Genomic DNA, 19,893 nt, shown 5'->3' on the forward strand with positions numbered 1-19,893 from the left:
TGTGCCCATTTAGCAAAGGATTTCAGTACAAATCACTCTGAATTGAATAGACATCTCTAAGAAGCATTCCAATTGTTGCAATATTTTTAGAAACTGAAACAAGGAAATAAACAACTTCAGTAAAAGTGATTTAAATAACAAATAACGTATCTTTATAAACAGCTTATCTCCTTGAGAACAAAGAATAAACAAGGAGACAAGGTTTTTTTTCCCTTCCACTATTAAAACAGATCACAATATGAATGGGTGAAATGTCATGAATAATTGGAGAAAATCACAGAGTAATCTTCGACAAAAACATCTGATTTATTTAAATTGTCGCTGTTTGTCTTATTAGAACCTTTATTTAACCTTGTTATCCACAATGCAGTATTCAAGCTAGTTTATCAAAAATATACTTTGAAACCAACCATATTTTGAAAATTTTGACTTTCTCAAATGTAAGCTGTGGTAATGTAAATCTCCCGTGGCAGCTGTTTTACTTGGGACCTAATTAATTGACATTGCATTAGACTGAAATGTCTGTGAAAGCCAACGTTTTGAATCTAAAACAACAGTAAATAAATCAAGGCTTTGAAACATTCTGTCGACAGATTTAAGCTCAGGTTTCTGGTCAAGAAGATCATCAAACTTTCCACTATTAGATTCATCTAGATACAACATTCTTTCAATATCTTCTGCTCACAAATCTAGCCACATACCACCAGTCACCCCTAATCATGCTGTTCAAGGCCTTATCCTATGATTCGCCATTCACATTTTTTCTTTTCTTTCTTTTTTTTTTTTTTTTGAGGAACATTAGCCCTGAGCTAACTACGGCCAATCCTCCTCTTTTTGCTGAGGAAGACTGACCCTGAGCTAACATCCTTGCCCATCTTCCTCTACTTTATATGTGGGACGCCTACCACAGCATGGCTTGCCAAGCAGTGCCATGTCCGCACCCAGGATCCGAACTGGCGAGCCCTGGGCCGCCAAAGTGGAATGTGTGTGCTTAACCACTGCAATACCGGGCCCGCCCCACATTTTTTCTTTCTAGATAAACCCATTTCCTTATTCACTCCTACACAGATTCTGGGTATTTCAGGGTTCACCACGTGGTGCCACTGTTCTAAATGCTTTATATTAACTCTATCAATGCTCATAACCACCTGTGTGGTAGGTACGATTATTGTCCCCATTTTATTAAGAAAGGGAAGAACAGGCAGGTAAAGTAACTTTTCTAGGGTTATGCAGTTATTAAGGATTTTGCCCATCTCCTCTACCAAGCCCTGATTAAATAGAATTGATTTGCTTGTAGTATTGTCTTCAAGTCAGATACATTTATATAAAATAGAAAATTCTAGCCAGGAGATATTTATAACATAAAAACATTATCAGAATGGTAACATGTCAATCATGCTAGTATTAGGCATAATGGATAGGAGAGATTAGAGAAAGCAAGGCAGTATGGAGATCGCTGCATTAACTAAAACTAAGATATAGCAGGGGGTGAAGGACAGATGAGAAAGAAGAGAAAAAAGATGACTCATGGTTATAAGTCCAAGTGATTAGAAAAATAATGATAGTATTTACAGCAAAATGGATGTAAATATTCAGGGTATTGCTCTAAGGTAAATGGGATCAGACTGATATTAGACGAGATGAATTTGATGCAGTCAATGGGACAATAAACAGAAATAACATATGGGTGTTTGTGACAGTGTGTGGTGTGATGGGGAGCAAACACTGTAGTGACATGCTCATACTCCAAGTTGAGGTAATTATAGATTTGAGAGCATTAAACAGCTTAGTGGATCAAGTCTTGGTCCAGCAGGCCCAGTCAAGCTCTCTACCAAACCCAATCCACGGGTTCTAGACAAATACACCTCCTTTGAGGATGTGTTCCCAAATGAATAGTTAAAAGAACTTACTTCTTTGCAAATAAAATTAGGAATAGAACCAGGTATGCCAGGGAGTGTATGTCCTGGTGGCTAAGGCTTTTCACTAGAACACTAACACCAATCCACAGTGCTTTGCCAGGCCCTCCACCTCCCAACAGGAGTTGTGGTGCTGTTTGCGTCCTGACATTCTCCTCCCACCTAGCATTTCACAGACTTCTGGTCTGAGCAGTCCCCCCAGGCTCTGTGCTGTACCTTCTTTAGGTCAAACCAGAGAGACAGGGGCAAATATTTCTCAAGTCCATTCACTTCTCTACATTTGTACCGCTATTATCTTAGTTCTGCCAGAGTGATCTTTCTAAACTAAAACTCAAATCCAACCACTCCCATTCAGTGGTTTCTTTTAGAATGTCTTCAGATAATGTCCAGAACCATAAATCTAGACTGGAATGCCCTTCATGGCCTTGTCCCTCTGGCCTTAGTCCTTGTCATAGTTCCCTTTCATTCCAGGAGTACTGAACTACGTGTCGTTCCCCAGCCGTGCCACGCTCTTTCTTTCCTCTGGGCTTCTGCTTACTTTTATGCCTGTCTCTGAAATGCACCTCCCACACAGACACAACCAAATCACAGGCACTTTGCCTGTCAGACACCAACTTCATGTCTCAGTTTTGTTGTTGCTTCCTTCTGGAATTCTTCCCCCCCTACCCTGAAGACTGGGCTTTGTGGTTCTCATCACGTTCTACTGATATGGCTTGTTTGTTTTTATGTCCCTACGACCAGACTGAAAGATCTTGGAAGCAAAAGCTTTATCCAGTTTACCACTCTTCTTCTTCTCTGTGCTCCCTCCTCCCCCAGTACCCAGCACAGTGCAGGTTTATTGTAGATGCTCAGTGCATATTTGTCATATGATTGGCCAAAAGGCTCTAAGAGTCCTAAGGGGAATGTATCTGTTCAGCTAAAGGGACCACACGATGCCATTGCTTCTAAAATGGGACCCTCTCTTTACCCCACCAACTAATCAATATATCTGGCATACTTGAAATTCTCTAGACCCTTGCTACTCAGTGAGGTCTGGGGACCAGCAACTTTGGCATTACCTGGAACTTGTTTGAAATGCAAAATCTCAGGCCACATCCTAGCACTCCTGGATCAGAATCCACATTTTTACAAGGTCCCTAGGTGGCTTGTATGCATATTAATATTTGAGAAACACTGCTCTAGATAACCTTAGTGGTTCTTTACTCAGAAAGTTGGTAATCCATTTTCTTGAGAGAAGAAATGCAAATGCCTGCTTCCCAATGTTCCCACAGCTGAGGACTTGTTTATTTTTACCCTGATCCAGGTTTACAGTAACGTTGCCTGGCCTTACATGTTTGAAATCAGTCACTCTGTGTGGTAGGGGCCCTTCTATCTCAAAATAAATCCTATGCCTATTTTTTTTCAGAAGTCAGCCATTCGACTAGAAACAGGAATTGCTCCCTGTCATGGCTGCTTGTGACTCTTCCAGACGTTGGATCCAATGTCATCTATTAGAGGAGTCCCTCCTCTCCCAGGAATTGTTACCTTAAGTTTGGTCTCTGATCCTGATGCCAATCCAAATAATAAGAACAGGGTCTTGGGTGAAAAGGAAAGGCTTGACTTTGCCAGGCATAGGGAGCAAAGCAAGGGCTAGTGCCTCAAAAATTGCTAGCTTCCCGTTAAGAAATAGGTAGGGGCTTTTATTTGGGGTTTTAGGTAGGGGAGGGGGGCCATGGCCTTCTTGGTCAGCATTTTCCCATTGGCCTGTGTCTGGGGCTGCTTCCAGTGGAGGAGACAAAGGATTTCTCAGATGAGTGTCCTTGGCTGTTTATCAGCATGGTGGAAGGTAGACTCTGATGTCAGGAAGCTGAGGAGTGGGGCCTGGGAAGCTTCGGTTTCTTGATATTCTCTGGACATTAGTTTCTCTCTAAAAGAACTTGAAGCTCCTGTGATTGGCCACAACTTTAGTAGGAGCCCAGCTTGAGGCCATCTGGGCTTTAACAATTTGTAACTTCTATTTGGTTGTAAAGCTCAGGGAGTCAGACTTTAGAGAAACAAACATTTACATATGACAGTAACTAAATAACCAGGGAATGGGGAATATTGCTTTCAGTTTTAACCCCATACACACTGGGTTCACTGCAGGGGAGCGGATATCACAGCTGATATTAACTAACAGCCAATAACAGAATGGGCTTTATATCCCTAACGTCTGAGCAATCCTCAGCCAATGGCTGGGAGCAGCCCATGGGAAATGTGGCCTCAGAGCAAATGCAGTAATGAATTTCAGAGCACAGCAGCTGAGGTCATAGGTTAATTATGTTTCCTGAGGCTGGAGATCTGAGAGGCACATTCTTATGGCTACCACAAAAAGTAAGGAGAAAATATAGGAAAAAAGGAATAATTGGTGGAGAACTTGAAAAAGCAAGAGAAAGTGGTTCTGATGGTGATACAACCAGCTAGGCACTGCCTGATTTACCAAGATAGAAGAGGCACTAAATCCTAAAAAAATACAACAAATTGTAGAATTGTGTGTGCTTTGGGAGAAATACTTTGCAAAGGATCTCAGGATGGGGAGTAATCTCCCTCAAAGGGCATGCTTAAAACACAACAGATGGTCATTAACCTGCCTACTGTGAGAGAGTCAAGCTACCAGCAGGCTTACTTTGCTGAGTGGGTCATGCAAAAAGGGCCTGGCTTGCTCCAGCTCTAGCTTCCAAGAACACAGCCTCTTCTCTAAATAAAACTGTGGACAAATATACGATGTGTGTGTGTGAAGATGTGTTCAGCTAAAGTATAAACCTCCCAGAGACTCCTAACTCTTAGACTGTGCAGGGAGTGACCATGCGCTGACCTCTCTCTGACTGTGGAAGCATACAAATTAACCCTTGAGACGAGAGAGACTATCTGATATGCTACTAGAGCAGATTAACATCATCTCCAAAGCCTCTGATTCTTCAACACCAACTGGGTGTCCAGTAATTCAATTCAATTTTGACACTAACCACCTGGAATTAGCACAGACCCCATAGGTTAAGGACTCAGTCCCACAAGACTGCCCCCACATCAGACATTAGCCACAAGCAGGGTGCCTAAGCTATGCACTTCTGCCCGGCAGCTACAAATTTGGGGGATTCTCATGACCCCCTCCCCCTCAGGTTTGATCATTTGACTCACAGAACTCAGAAAAACAGTTTACTTTTGTTTACTAGTTTATTATAAATGATACAGCTCAGGAACAGCCAAATGGAAGAGATGTATAGGGCAAGGAATGGGGAAGGGGTGCGGGGAGCTTCCACCCTCTCCTGCCTGAAACCTTCCTGGAGGACGGGGCTGAAACTTCCCACCCTCTCTTCACATGTTTGGGCTTTCTGTGGCCAGCTCCCATCCTGAAGCTATCTAGGGGCCCTACCCTCAGTCACCTCATTAGCATAAACTCAGGTGTGTAGAAGGGGCTCCTTAGGAATAAGAGAAGACACTCCTATTACTCAGAAAATTCCAAGGGTTTTAGGAGCTTGGTGCCAGGATCCTCAGACAAAAACCAATATATTTTTTATTAAACCACATACGGTCACAGGAATATACAGGACTAAATGAGAAATACATTTCAAATGGAATTTCAAGTAGAATAATACAACCATCTCAAGTTGGTGAGTAAAACATAATTTTTTTAAAAATAGATTGTTTCATAAATGGTGTTAGACCAACTAGTTAGTCAAATGGGGGAAAGTTTTAGATCCTTACTTCTCTTATGCCAAAATAAATTCCAGATGTATCAAATATTTTTTTAAACCCTATAAATATCTTAGAAAAAAGTAGATTTTTTTAATAAGAGGTGGAAGGGCTTTCTAAGCATGCCTGGAAACTCAGAAACCACAAAAGAGACATGGCACCGCTTGGGACGCCATGCTGTGGTAGGCATCCCACATATAAAGTAGAGGAAGATGGGCATGGATGTTAGCTCAGGGCCAGTCTTCCTCAGCAAAAAGAGGAGGATTGGCAAGAGTTAGCTCACGGCTGATCTTCCTCAAAAAAAAAAAAAAAGCAACCACAAAAGAAAAGACTGATAAATTAAACCACATAAACTACAAAATATGTGGTAAAAATCATCAATGGCAAAGTCAAAAGTTAAACTGAGGAAAATATGGGCAATTTATACCACACAAAGACTTATTCTTTAATATTTAATAAGCTCCAACACATCAAGAAAAAGAGCAACCATCAATAGAAAAATGGGCAAAGGATTTGAACAAATAGGTCACAAAAAAAAGGAAATGTAAATGGCTTGTAAACATATGAAAAGATGCTCAACTGCACTCATAATAAGGAAAGATTATGGAAATAACTAGGAAAGATTAAAAAGTTTGATAACCCTCGGTGGTGGTGAAGCTATGGACAAACAGGCATTTCTATACATTGCTGAACAGGATGGAAACTGGTAAAACCTAGACAGAAGGAGATTTTCCAACATCTCGTTTAAATGCATGTATCCTTTGGCCCGGTGATTCTATTTACAGGAACTTACCCTACAAATATAATCCCACATGTGTGTGATGATGGCATATTCAAGGTTATATTTTGCAGCATTATAATAGTGAAAGATTGAGATCACCATATATATCTTTGTCAGTAGGAGACAAGTTAAATAAATCATTGCATATCATGTAATGGAATACTCTGCTGCTGTACAAATGTGGAGCAATTTTTAAGATATATTGTTAAGTGAAATAAGGTACAAAAGTGTGTTTATCCTGATGAATAAATGAAAAGCAATAAGATATATTGGAGTATATGAGGAAACCATTTAGTTTGAAACTAATTCAGCCTGACCTTGTTTTTCCAAAAGGGCCTGATGTGGCCTGTTGAGTATGTATTGTACACCTGCTTTAAACATTTATTATGTCCCAAAGACAAGAATGATGCCCTTGAAAATAGGGATGTAACTTCCCCTCATATCGGCATTTCTTTAAGGATAAGCATCTCTTCCTGGAAACTAAGGATTAATTACCGACCTGCTGTGCCAGCTACGAATCTTGTGACACTAGTAAAAGAGATATTCCTATCATGTGTAATGTGTGCTCTTTGTTGCAAGATGGTATATAACCACGCTGTACACCCCACTTCTTTGGTGCCCTTCCTTCCTTGGGGAAGGAAAGCCGTGGACTATAGTCCTCAGACTTGGCTCATAAAAAACTCACTCCAATTTTTTTTGTGTGTGAGGAAGATTATTGCTGAACTAACTTCTGTGCCAATCTTCCTTCATCTTATGTGGGATGCCGCCATAGCATGGCTTGATGGGCTGTGCTAGGTCTGCACCTGCGATCTGGACCTGCAAATCCTGGGCTGCCAAAGTGGAACACATGAACTTAACCACTATGCCACTGGGCCGGCCCCCTCCCCCATATTGATTTATAGATTGGTTATGGATTATTTGCATTGACAATCCTATGATGCCATTTCCATATATATACATGTATACACATATACGCACACACACAAGCACATACACAGTTTTAGGTTTTAGATGCTAGAATATTTCTGGAAGAATACAAAGATATACAAAAAACTGGTAACAGTGGCTGTCAACAGAAAGGGGAACTAGATGGCTGGAGATAGGGATTGGAGGCAGATTTTTCAATGAACACTCTTCAGTACATTTTGACTTCTGAATCATGTAAATGCTTTATTTAAAATTCACAAATAAACCACATTTATAAATAATTCTCTCAATGCCAATATCAAAAATGCCCACATCCTCCAAAGCTGGAATTGGCCTGGATCTGCCTCATGCTCTGAGAAGCTCTGAGGATGGCTCATGCAGTAAGTAGCCTTCTAGCGGAGGAGATACTGAGCTTCATGGATTTTACTTTGCTTGGTTCTACATGAAGCAGGGTTACCTGCTGAGAGTAAGGAAGAGGGGTGCGAAATGTAAGAAGAGGATATAATAAAGGATTGCTGAGGCGTGTTGGAGGGTCAACTGAAATTGGAAACCATAAATTTGCAAAGGTGCCGGTCGGTCCAGAGTTTTCTTCGGGAATACTCAGCAGCCTGGGAGAGGTGGTTTAAGAGGTGTGTCAGAGTGTGAGAACTGAAATGCTTTGAACTGGAAAAATGATCTAAAAGAGGCCAGGCTGGCCCTTGAAAAGTTTACAGGACTTCATGATGTTTTCCCCAATTCCAGAGTCTGACTTTTTGGCCATCCAGCTACTTGGTTTTGTTATTTCCTTCAGAGGTAATCAGGCTTGGAGGAGGGATGCATTAATCAAGCTCACAAGAGACTAGTTGATAAATCAGAACCTTTATCTACAAATTTAAAGTGAATATATGAACTAACTGCTCCCACAAGGCAGTACCTCCTTTTGCCAGTAAGAAAATCTTCATAGGAAATCAAATTACTATCAGCTGACTGTTTAGTGATCTCTGAATAAAGAGGAATGGATAATCTTAATGACCAGAGCCATTGACGCTGTGATAATCATGCACTACTCAAAGGACACAACTCTCACGGTCCCACAGGAATACAGACACCCAGACAAATTATTTTTCTAGACTTAGGCCATTTAGGGAAACATAAAATTGACTACAGATTTCTAATATCTTAACCTGTCCCTAGAGTGTGCTCATGTCTTCCGGACCCTCGTGCCACTGCAATTGCCACTCTCTCTCGAGTTACCAGCATTAACGGCCTGGTTATATATCTTTCCGTTCTTTTCCCCATCCACATATAAACGTATATATATACACACTAACAGGGTTTTGTTTGTTTACTCAAATGCGATCATACTGGACAGACTATTCCGTGATCCTCACTTACCTACTCGTCATGGATATGCCTCTTCTAGTTCTAATAACTAAAAGATAGGTATATTCTAATATGCTGAGACATCAAAATAGAACTATTTCATTTGCTCTAATTATTATATAATTTCCCACAGTCTGAATATACAGTAATTCAAGCATTTTCTCACTGGCAGGCTTTCAGCCTGTTTCCAGGTTTTGCCACTACAAACAAAGTTGCAATAACATCCCCGGCACTTAGGTCCTTACGTACTGTGGTCTCTTGCAGCGAAAGTTGGATTTGGGGATCAAAGTGTCCTGGATAGTTTTAATTTTAATAACATGATCAAATTACTTTTCTCAAAGGTTGTAACAGTTCAGACTCATGTCATCAAAGGTTGAGTGCCTGTTTCCCTATATTCTTCCTAACACTGCATGTTTCTTTTCTTTTCTTTTCTTTATTTTTGAGGAAGACTGGCCCTGAGCTAACATCCATGTCCATCTTCCTTTACTTTATATGTGGGATGCCTAGTACAGCATGGTTTGATAAGTGGTGTGTAGGTCCGTGCCCAGGATCCAAAGCGGCAAATCACGGGCCGCTGAAGTGGAGCATGCAAACTTAACCGCTGTGCCACCCGGCCTTCCGCTGTTTCTGTTCTTTTTTATTTTTACCAATCTGATAGACAGAAAACATTATGTATTTCATGTTTGCTTTAATGTTCATTTATTTGATCAGTGAGGCTGAGCATATTTTATAAGCTTATTGTCCATTAGAATTTCTTTTCCTAAGAGGCAGCATGAAATAGTGGGTAAGTATATAAATTCAAGAGCTAGTTTTGCTATTTGGTACTAAATGATCTTCAAGTTATTTAGCCTCTGTGTCTCAGTTTCCCAATTTGTAAAATGGGAATAATAATGGTACTCAACCATAGGGTTGTTATAAGGATTTGACAAGTTAATTATCTGAAAAACACACAGAACAATACCTAGTCATATTCTTTGCCTATTTTTCTATGGGTTTGTCTTTTTCTTATCAATTTATGTCAGTTCTTTTTATGTTAGGAATATTAGCCTTATACTATCCTACATATATACTTACCTCAATTTCTTTTTATTATAATGCCTTTTGTTATATAACTTTTATTTAAAAATGTATGTACTGGGGCTGGCCTGGTGGCACAGCAGTTAAGTTCGCACATTATGCTTCGGCGTCCCAGGGATCACTGGTTCAGATCCCAGGTGCAGACATGGCACGGCTCGGCAAGCCATGCTGTGGTAGGCGTCCCACATATAAAGTGGAGGAAGATGGGCATGGATGTTAGCTCAGGGCCAGTCTTCCTCAGCAAAAAGAGGAGGATTGGCAGCAGTTAGCTCAGGGCTAATGTTCCTCAAAAAAAAAAAAAAATGTACTTAGGGGCTGGCCCCATGACCTAGTGGTTAGGCTCAGTACACTCTGCTTCAGTGGCCCAGGTTGACTTCCTGGGCACAGACCTACACCACTCATTAGCAGCCATGCTGTGGTGGCCACCCACACACAAAATAGAGGAAGATTGGCACAGATGTTAGCTCAAGGCAAACCCTCCTCATCAAAAAAAAAAAAAAGTATGTACTCAAATGACTACTTTTTCTTTATAGCTGGTTTCCCCTATTGCTTAGGAAGCATTACAACTTTTCTCCTAAATTTCCTCTAAATATATTTGTTTTATTTTTTATATTTAAGTCTATCTTGAATTTTTTCATATATGGTATAATGCAGGGGACTGGCTCTGGTACTCCTAGTCCCCGGACATCCAACTGTGTCAGCACCAGTCCCCAATGAATTGAAATGCTCCTCTTATTATATATCACGTTCTTTACTAGGATCTATTTCTTTCTTTCTTTCTATCTTTAAGATTGGCACCTGAGGTAACATCTGTTGCCAATCTTTTTTTTTCCTTCTTCTTCTCCCCAAAGCCCCCCAGTACATAGTTGTATATTCTAGTTGTAGGTCCCTCTGGCTGTGCTGTGTGGGACACTGCCTCAACATGGCCTGATGAGCAGTGCCATGTCCTTGCCCAGGATCCAAACTGGTGAAACCCTGGGCTGCTGAAGTGGAGTGCACGAACTTAACCACTCAGCCATGGGACTGGCTCCTGGGATCTATTTCTATATTCTATTTTATATAGAGCCAAAACCATACTCTCGTTTGTTTTTTTTTTTTTAAAGGTTTTTTTTTTTTATCATACTCTTGTTTATAGTGGCTTCATAGTGAGTTTTAACATTTGGTGAAGCAAATCCCACTTTAATTTTTCTTTTTCCTGAGAAAGATTTGCCCCAAGCTAACATCTGTGTCAATCTTCCTCTATTTCATTTGTGGGTCACCACTACAACATGGCTGATGAGAAGTGTAGGTCTGTGCCTGGGATCTAAACCCGTGAACCTGGGCTGCCAAAGTGGAGCATGCCAAACTTAACCACTATGCCATGGGACCGGCCCCTAATTTTTTTTCACTTTCATAATCTTCTGGGTTATTCTCCAACAAAAGAATTTTTTAAAAATCATGTCCAGTACAACCCACCCACCCAAGGCAGGAGAGACAGTGAAATCAATCACATTGGAATTCTGATTATAATTGCATTAAATTATTAATTTTGGAAGAAATGACATTTTTCTGATATTAAGTCCTCCTGTTCAGGAACATGGACTCTTGTTTATTCAGGTTTTGGCTTATGTCTGATAAACAAATGACAAGCAATAGGATAGATTGGATTATATCAGGAAGCCACTTGGTGTAAAACTAATTCAGCCTGACCTTGTTTTTCCAAAGGGCCTGATGTGGCCTGTTGAGCATGCATTGTACATCTGCTTTAAACATTTACTATGTCCCAAACAAAAGAATGATACCATTAAAGTTCGGGATGTAACTTCCCCTCATCTGGGCATTTCTTTAAGGATAAGCATCTCTTCTTGGAAACTAAGGCTTAATTACCAACTTGCTGTGCTCACATTGTGACCACTGACCTGCTGACCACTGACCTGCTGTGCCAGCTAAACTTCTCGTGACAGTAGTACAAGAGATATTCCTGTCACATGTGATGTATGCTCTTTCTTCCAAGACAGTATATAACCACTCTGTACACCCCACTTCTTTAGTGCTCTTTCTTCCTTGGGGAAGGAAGGCCCTGGGCTATCATCTTCAAACTTGGCTTATAATAAACTCACCTCAGTTTTCATTTATAGATTGATTATGGATTATTTGCATCAACATGTCCTTTGATGAAACTTCATAATTTTGTTTGTATAAATCCTGTGCCTTCCTCCGTAGTTTTTTTTTTTTTACTTTTGGTCACTACTGTGAATAGGATATTTTTCCTATCCCTGTTCTTTTTTGTGTGTGTGTGAGGAAGATTGGCCCTGAGCTAACATCTGTGCCAATCGTCCTCTGTTTTATGTGGGATGTGGGAAGCATGGCTTGATGAGCAGTGCCAGGTCCGCGCCTGGGATCCAAACCTGCAAACCCCAGGCCACTGAAGAGGAGTGCGCAAACTTAACCACTATGCTACCGGGCTGGCCCTCCATCTCCATTCTAACTAGACATTGCCTAGACAGGGAAAAGCTATAAATGAGCTTCTTTACTTTCATTCAGCTACTAAATTTTATTGTTAATTCTAGTAGCTTATTCTTTTTGGATTTTTCTAGGAATACAATCATATCTCCTGAAAACTAAAGATCGTTTTTTTCCTGACGTTTATATTGGGAAGCTCTTCTTTAGCTACATGACTGTGCTATGCTGCGGGCTGCTTGCTGTAGCTGTTCCCCACTGCAGGCAATTGTTGCTGCGGCCCAAGGCTGCTCTGAGTGGCCTCCAAGGAAGGAGACAGAAGCTTTCTATGTGAGCATCTCATCACTGCTTTGTTCGGGTGTCATGGATGACAACATAATACAGTGGTTCCTGATCTCTTAGCTCTCATAAACTCTAACTCAAAGAGTCATCTATATTCATTTCTTGAACTTACTGCTGTGATCATAACTGTCAAGTTCCCATTTAGTTTCTTGCAACAGGAGACAGGCCCATCAGGGAGTCCTCTATGGGCATACTTATTGTGACATTACCCTTACTCTTTTTTTCAGGAAGATTAGCCCTGAGCTAACATCTGCCGCCAATTCTCCTCTTTTTGCTGAGGAAGACTGGCCCTGGGCTATCATCCATGCTCACCTTCCTCTACTTTATATGTGGGATGCCCACCACAGCAGGGCTTCCCAAGCAGTGCCATGTCCGCACCCGGGATCTGAACTGGCGAACCCCGGGCCGCTGAAGCAGAATGTGTGCACTTAACCACTGCGTCACCAGTCCGGCCCCTACCTTTACTCTTTGAAAGAGAGTTATACCCAGAGAGGACTTCTCTGACCACTCTAATGAGCTTGTCTTAGTCATCCTCTCTCACATTATCCAGTTTTATTTTCTTCATAGCACCAATCATATTGGCAGGTATATTTCTTATTGGTTTATTATGTCTCCCTAAGATAGACTATATACTAGACTATAAAGTTAATAAGATCAGAGGAATTTCCATGTCTTATTTACCCTTATCTCTCTCGTATCTAGAGTTGAAAACAATAAATATTTGTCGAATCAATGAATGTTGAGTTTTCTGGAAAATAATCTACAATCACGTTTAAGTAATTTCTTTATTCCAACTGTTCTTAGTGTTATTAGGAATGGTTGCTAATGATCTGGACAATTTTTCAGCTTAAGGGACTTTAAACTCTAAAGTGAGTGGGGTTTCTGAAACTCAACATATGAAAAAATGCAGTGATAGTTGTGGGACTACAACATCAAGGAAGATAACTCTCCAGCTAGGGATAGAAAATTATCTTTCTACCTCAATATTCAAAATCTGCATTTGTAGATCTATGATCTACTTAATTGACTTGTCTTTTTTTCAGTTCTTATAAAGGCTTACCTGAGTTTCATTTCAAATGCTGTAGAGGTAGGTTTCTCACCTTTTTGCTGTTTAAAACCCAACCGCGGGGGCCACAAGTGGTTAAGTTCGCGTGCTCCGCATCAGCAGCCCAGCCTGGGGGCACACATGGCACCCCTCATTAGGCCATGTTGAGGCCGCGTCGCACATGCCATAACTTGAAGGACCCACAACTAAAATATACAACTATGTACTGGGGGGATTTGGGGAGAAAGAAGCAGGGGGAAAAAAAAAAAGATTGGCAACAGATGTTAGCTGAGGTGCCGATCTTTAAAACGAAAGAAATGAAAAATAAAACCTAACCGGACTTTGTGAGAAATGAAACAAAAAAGTTGCAGGTGAAGGGGAGCAGAATACCCCGCCTAAAAACGGGCCACTTTGGCACGTGGATTGTTTTGAACTGAAGACAATCAAGACCCAGCAGATTCAAGAAAAACTTTCACCTCTCCCTTAACTCCCTAAAAGAATTTAAATAGAGGGCCTGGGCCAGGAAGAGAGCTATTCCAGAGATAACTTTTTATCTGAAACACCTATCTGTAAGGCAGGGCAAGCATCTAATTACCAAACATCTGCTCTTCTCACAACTTGTGAATTACTCTCCTCCCCTTAGAAGCCACAGGCCCCTATCCCATTCCTTAGCTCAAGAAGGCACATAAGCCTCAAATGCAGGACTTGCCCTTGAGTCCCATAATCTTTGTGGGGCTCCCATACATGGAATCAAATTTGTTTTTCTCCTGTTAATCTGCCCTATGTCAATTTGATTATTAGACCAGCCAAAGAACCTAGAAAGAGAAAAAGGAAAATTTTCCCTCCTCTACGTGGGTCACTCTAACATAGGGCATTCAAGGCAGGTTTCGGCCTATCCATTATCTGTTGTTCTCTTTTCTAGGACCGACCAGTCTCCAAAACCGGTTTGACCTTAGTACTATGATCTCGCGAGGTTTTTTTATTCCACTCTCCTACTTATCAGTTTATCAATCCACACACGTGTATGGTGAAACTCTCCAGATGTCACAATCATCATTTAAAGCATTTGTTAATGGTTATCTAGAAAGGCATTTTCAGCGGTTCACGCTGAGACGGTAGATAGGTTGGCACAGGGATAGCGGAGTCAGTTTTGTTTCGATTGCGGGAAGATCTCGCCGTTTAATTTTTGGCCCCGCAGTTCCCAAAGCAGCGAAGACCGTTTCCGGCGTTCTTCCCACCGCTCCAGACGCAGGCAAACGCAGAAAGACAGGAAGCGACCGCCCCCGGACCCCTGGGTCCTCTCAACACCTCGGCAGGAGTCCGGCGGCGGCGCGCTCGCCCGGTGCATTGTGGGCGCTGTAGTCCGGCCGGAACCTGTTAGCGACTACAAGTCCCGTGAGCTCGCTTCTACTCCGCCGCCTCGCAGACCGCAGTTCCCCTTCACCGCCTCAGCCGGGCCTCCCGGGGCGCGGCGTTCTGGCGAGTCAGCTGTTTGTCTCTAGGGCACAAGAGGCGGAAGCCGGAGGGGCGCGGGGAGGAGCTTCGCGCACGGGGTGAACGCCCGCCCTACGTGCTCGTTCGCCCCGCGACCGCTGCGCGCGAGCCCGGTGTCCCCGCGGCGGGCAGCGGCGGCGGCGGCGGCGGAACGCGGAGGGGGCGGAGGGAGCCCGCGGCGGCTGCAGCAGCGAAATGGCGGAGACCGTGGCGGACACCCGGCGGCTGATCACCAAGCCGCAGAACCTGAATGACGCCTATGGGCCGCCCAGCAACTTCCTCGAGATCGATGTGAGCAACCCGCAGACGGTGGGGGTCGGCCGGGGCCGCTTCACCACTTACGAAATCAGGGTCAAGGTGAGGCCGTCTTTCCCCTGTAGAGAGACCCCCTCCCGCCGTCTCTCGTCGCCCCCAGACCACTCAGGAGCGGAGCCCCTCAGGTGGCCCCAGACGCCCAGGCCAGAAGTCCCCGGCCGACTCGGTCGGGCAGCCCTGTCCACGGGTGGGGTCGTGGGCAGGGCACCCCCTCTTCGTGTAGGGCTTGGATGGGGGCTGCGGAGTGAGCCGAGCCCCAGTGCTGGCGCTTGGAGAAGGTGCTCGAACAAGAGGGCGTGGGTTGAGCGCCGCTTGCCCCTCAAGCAGCTGATCTGGGAAATGACATTTGAGTTGGGAAGGAGTGGATCTTTCGAGAACACAGCCCTTCCTCCTGGGGAAGGGAGCCAGGTGGGACTGAGAAAGGGGGGTTTGCGCACAAAGTTGAAGGCTTCCCACTTTTCTTTCGCTGGAGACTTTTCCCAGAGGTGGCCGAGCCAAGCCGGTTGCTCCAGGCCCTTCTCCAGCTTTCGAGCTAATCTAGGTTGTCCCCTCTTTTGAACGGAATCAGATGGGAGTTCACAAAAGCCGGACACATTGGGGAGGGCCGAGCCGGGCGGGAACCGTGATTGGAAATGACCGACCGTGGCGATCTCGGCCTCCGTCGGGCTCGCGGCTGGGAGGTGGAGTGTCGTCTGCCTCCCAGTCCACAACTACAACTGCTTTCAGAGAAGCCTGTTCGTTGAGGCATCTTGCGCTCTTAATTTCGAGATTTGCACTTCACTGAATGAAGGAATCAGCTGAAGTAGAAACACGCGCCTAATTTCATAACTCGTATTTGTTGGCAATGAGTAATTCACTTGATTTGAAAGATGCTAATTGAGAAATAGTGCTTCACTTTCACTCTGTAGTTCGGGATTAAAAAGCTTGCTCGTGTGCGGAAGTATCTTTAGAAATTAGTTACGTAAAACGAATCCAGCTGTTAAAGACATAACTATTAAAAATTAAGCGTAAGAACTTAGCTTTAGAGTAATCAAAATTTACATAACGAGTGACTGGTAACATTTAAGTGGTGTAATTTCTCAATAACTTAGGCTCTTTTTTGTGTGGGGGGTAAAAAACAAAAAATTTACCATATTAACTATTTTTAAGTGTACAGTTCAGTAGTGGAAGAACAGTCACATTGTTGTGAAACTTTGGCACTTTTAAAAAATGATTTACTTATCGTGTAGTTAATGTTGCCAAAAAAGTTTAATGATCATCAAACTTGAAGATATGAAACTAGCAGTTAAATGTTACAAGCCACCCTTCTCTGCCTACGGATCTGTAAAACGTGAGCCATAAGCTGTCTTGTTATACTGAAACTACAAAATCCAGGCTCCAGTATACCTAGGGAAGTACATTATCACGTAAACCTAGTGAAAAAGTGAAGCTTTTTTTTTTTTTTTAACTTTTGGAATGATTTTGGATTGTCTTAAATATATGGCAGATCGTTCTCTAAAAAGAACTTCCACTTTTACCCTTATTCACCAGCATATTTTCCTTTATTTCTTGTGCTGAAACAAAACTTGGTATTCCTGTTTCTAAACGTCCATAGCTAGTACTTCCTGTCACACAGCTGAAGCAGAATCTCCTGCCTACACTTCCTCTATTTAGTAACTTTGTGTTTACCTTGCTGAGTGCAGATTATTAAATGGACTCTAGCATGATGATTTAGGTGTTTTTTTTTTTTTTTTGATGAGGTTAGCCCTGAGCTAACATCCGTTGCCAATCTTCCTCTTTTTGCTAGAGGAAGATTGCAGCTGAACTGACATCCATGCCAGTCTTCCTCTGCTTTGTATGTGGGACTCTGCCACAGTGTGGCTTGATGAGCTGTGTGTAGGTCCACGCCCAAGATCGGAACTGCAAACCCCAGGCCGCTGAAGTGGAGTGCATGAACTTAACCACTACGTCGACCAGCCTGGCCCCAATTTAACTGTTTTAAAAATACTTCTGATACCTTATTACCAAATAGCTGATGTGACACATAAAAATAGTGTTTATGGTATGATCATTTGCATTTTAAAGAAAATAATCCTTTTTAAGAGTAATTGATGACTTAAGGAATTAAAGTAGTCTACACCTACACTGGGTTTGTATTATACAAACCAGTTCGTTGTGTGTTAATGACTGTCATAGTCATAAATGAAGGTTCCCTCTAAGAAAATGTGAGTTTTTAATGCTTATGAAATGCCGTTGGGGTTTTTCTTAATATGTAATGTGTTAATTTAAAACTCAGGACACCATGTAAGATATTAGGTGTTAAGCAGCATATGATTTTTGAGAGTAATTACTGTCTTGTATTAAGGTAGAATGGCCAGTGAGATGATTAGGTAAACCATTTTGTAATTTTATTTATTGCTACTTTTCTATACTGATGCTGCTCTCCCTAGCCCCTACTGCCTGCCCTTTGCTATTGAACTCACCATGTGGCACACCATTTTATGTTCCAGAGTTTGGGCCCTTAAACTATCTTATAGTTACTCTCTAATTCTGGTCTTGAGAAAAATGTTCAATTTTACAAGATCTGATTGAAATTACTCTAATTCACAGCGTAATTTTATCTGGATGGTGGCACTTTAGAATGTAGGTTTCCCTGCCTCCATTTATCTTTTGGTTTGAGGGTAGTGTTTAAGACTGTTAGGATCACTTGATTAGTATCTCTGGGCTTTTGAAAATAATTGGTACACTGTTAATGTTTTTTAAAATTGTTCTAATGGGTAGGTACAGGAGAGAGCACCATAAATGATTAAAGGTTTAGGAAAGCTCAGGGTCTAGAATTATTTTCGCATATTAAAGAGAAGGCTAAAGGGGAAATTCAGTCACTGTTTATGAAGTTTGTGCTATAATGTAACTTTAATTTTCTGGAGTTCTGAATTAATTAAAATCTGTTGTGCCTAGAGACAACTATTTAAACAGGGGTGAAGTTAAGGATCTTTCTTGAGCTCTGAGTTCAAAGAATAGATTTTATGATTTATTAGCAGAGTCAGGTATAAAATCTAAGCTCCACTTGCCGTCTGTAAAATTGGTATGCTGATAATAATACCTACCGCAGAGAACTAAATGAGATAATGCACATAGATCTCTTTAGCACAGTGACTGGGGCATAATAAGCCCTCAAAAGTTACCTCTTTCTAAATCCAGATATCTTTTAAATTAAAAGTTAGTGATCAACTAACTACATTTTCTGAGTTAATATATAGTTGAGTTGCTAAAATTGTTAGATTTTTTATCAAGAAACCACTTGCCATGGAGGTGTACTTTCATGGAGACAAATGTGGTATAAAAAGAAGCCATCTTGTTTAGTACTTAACTAAGTAGGCTTTTTTTTTAATGTGTTAAATTTTTATTTTGTCTGATTTCATGTGGGAAGTTGTTATGGCATTCAGAACATGGTAAATTTCACATTTAAGATGAAAAGTATTGAACAGAATACTCCATATTTTGAGTTAGTCTGTTTCCTTTGTACTAGTATTTTTTCCAGTTTTATTGAGATATAATTGACATATAGTGTTGTATTTGTTTAAGGTGTGTGACATAATGATTTACTGTATGAAATGATTACTACAATAAGTGTAGTCATCACCCATTACCTCACAGAGTTACAAAAGTAGCCTTTTGAAATTGAGGCATATTAAAACATAAAGCTGAGTAGTAAAGTTTGCTAATAGACATTTTGACAAGAAAGATCATCAGTAAAACTAGCATCTTACAGTGTTAGCAATTCAAAATCTGTATTGGTGGTGGTTCTCTGGGTGAGTCCTCTCATTTTAAATTAGGAGTCAATATCCAGATTGGAAGCTGAGAAATAAATTAATTCTTAGACTTGTTTTTAAGATTTATAACAATGTATTATTAAAGGGCCAAAATAATATTTTAAAGAATCAAAGCATTTTGGTGCCAGAGGACATCTGCAGAGTGTATGTAGCTTTATCAATTGGCCATGAGATATTGTCTGATACACATCTTTGCTGCCAGCTACAGCTGACTTCAGAGTCTCCATCAAGGAAAGGCATGTTGCTTGCTTTGAAGATTCTGTTCTTATCTGTCCCACCCCTTAAGATAGGGGAGGAGGGCAGTGGCAATTAAAAAGTAGCCCTGTTATATTGGGTTATTAGGGACTCTGTTCTATATTGTTCATTTTAACAGATATGGGAACCAAGGCGCAGAAGGTTGTCTCTCACCCAAAGTAAATGATCTAGCTAGTGTCAGAGCCAGGGATAGATTTGAAGTATTCTGGTCCTGGGTCCGAATTGCTTCACAGCTGCAGTTCATTTAATTTAAAACAATACATTAAAACCTTTGTTATCTACAGCCTAGTGTTGGGGCACCCTCAAGTGTCTGAACCTTTTGAAGGAAATCCCAATCTTGGCACCCTTGAGACCTGGGAATTGACTCTTCAGTAATCTACAGTAGGTAAGATGCACCCAGAAAGAATAAACAGCTGA

The 19,893-nt window shown here is 41.6% G+C and overlaps 1 protein-coding gene across 2 annotated transcripts in view; it reads left to right on the forward strand.

Annotated features, from left to right (window-relative positions):
- Nucleotides 1-15,024: 15,024 nt before the first annotated feature.
- Nucleotides 15,025-19,893, forward strand: part of SNX3 (sorting nexin 3) — a 41,927-nt gene continuing 37,058 nt past the window's right edge. The window contains exon 1 of one of the 2 annotated variants that reach the window (XM_046677032.1): nucleotides 15,025-15,385. In XM_046677032.1, the coding sequence (XP_046532988.1) occupies nucleotides 15,290-15,385 (96 nt within the window). In that variant the 5' untranslated portion in view covers nucleotides 15,025-15,289. Of the gene's footprint in view, nucleotides 15,452-19,893 lie in introns of both variants that reach the window. The other variant, XM_046677031.1, reaches the window with a different exon arrangement.

The sequence above is a fragment of the Equus quagga genome, chromosome 11 (assembly GCF_021613505.1).
Source record: "Equus quagga isolate Etosha38 chromosome 11, UCLA_HA_Equagga_1.0, whole genome shotgun sequence".
Lineage (NCBI taxonomy): Eukaryota > Metazoa > Chordata > Mammalia > Perissodactyla > Equidae > Equus > Equus quagga.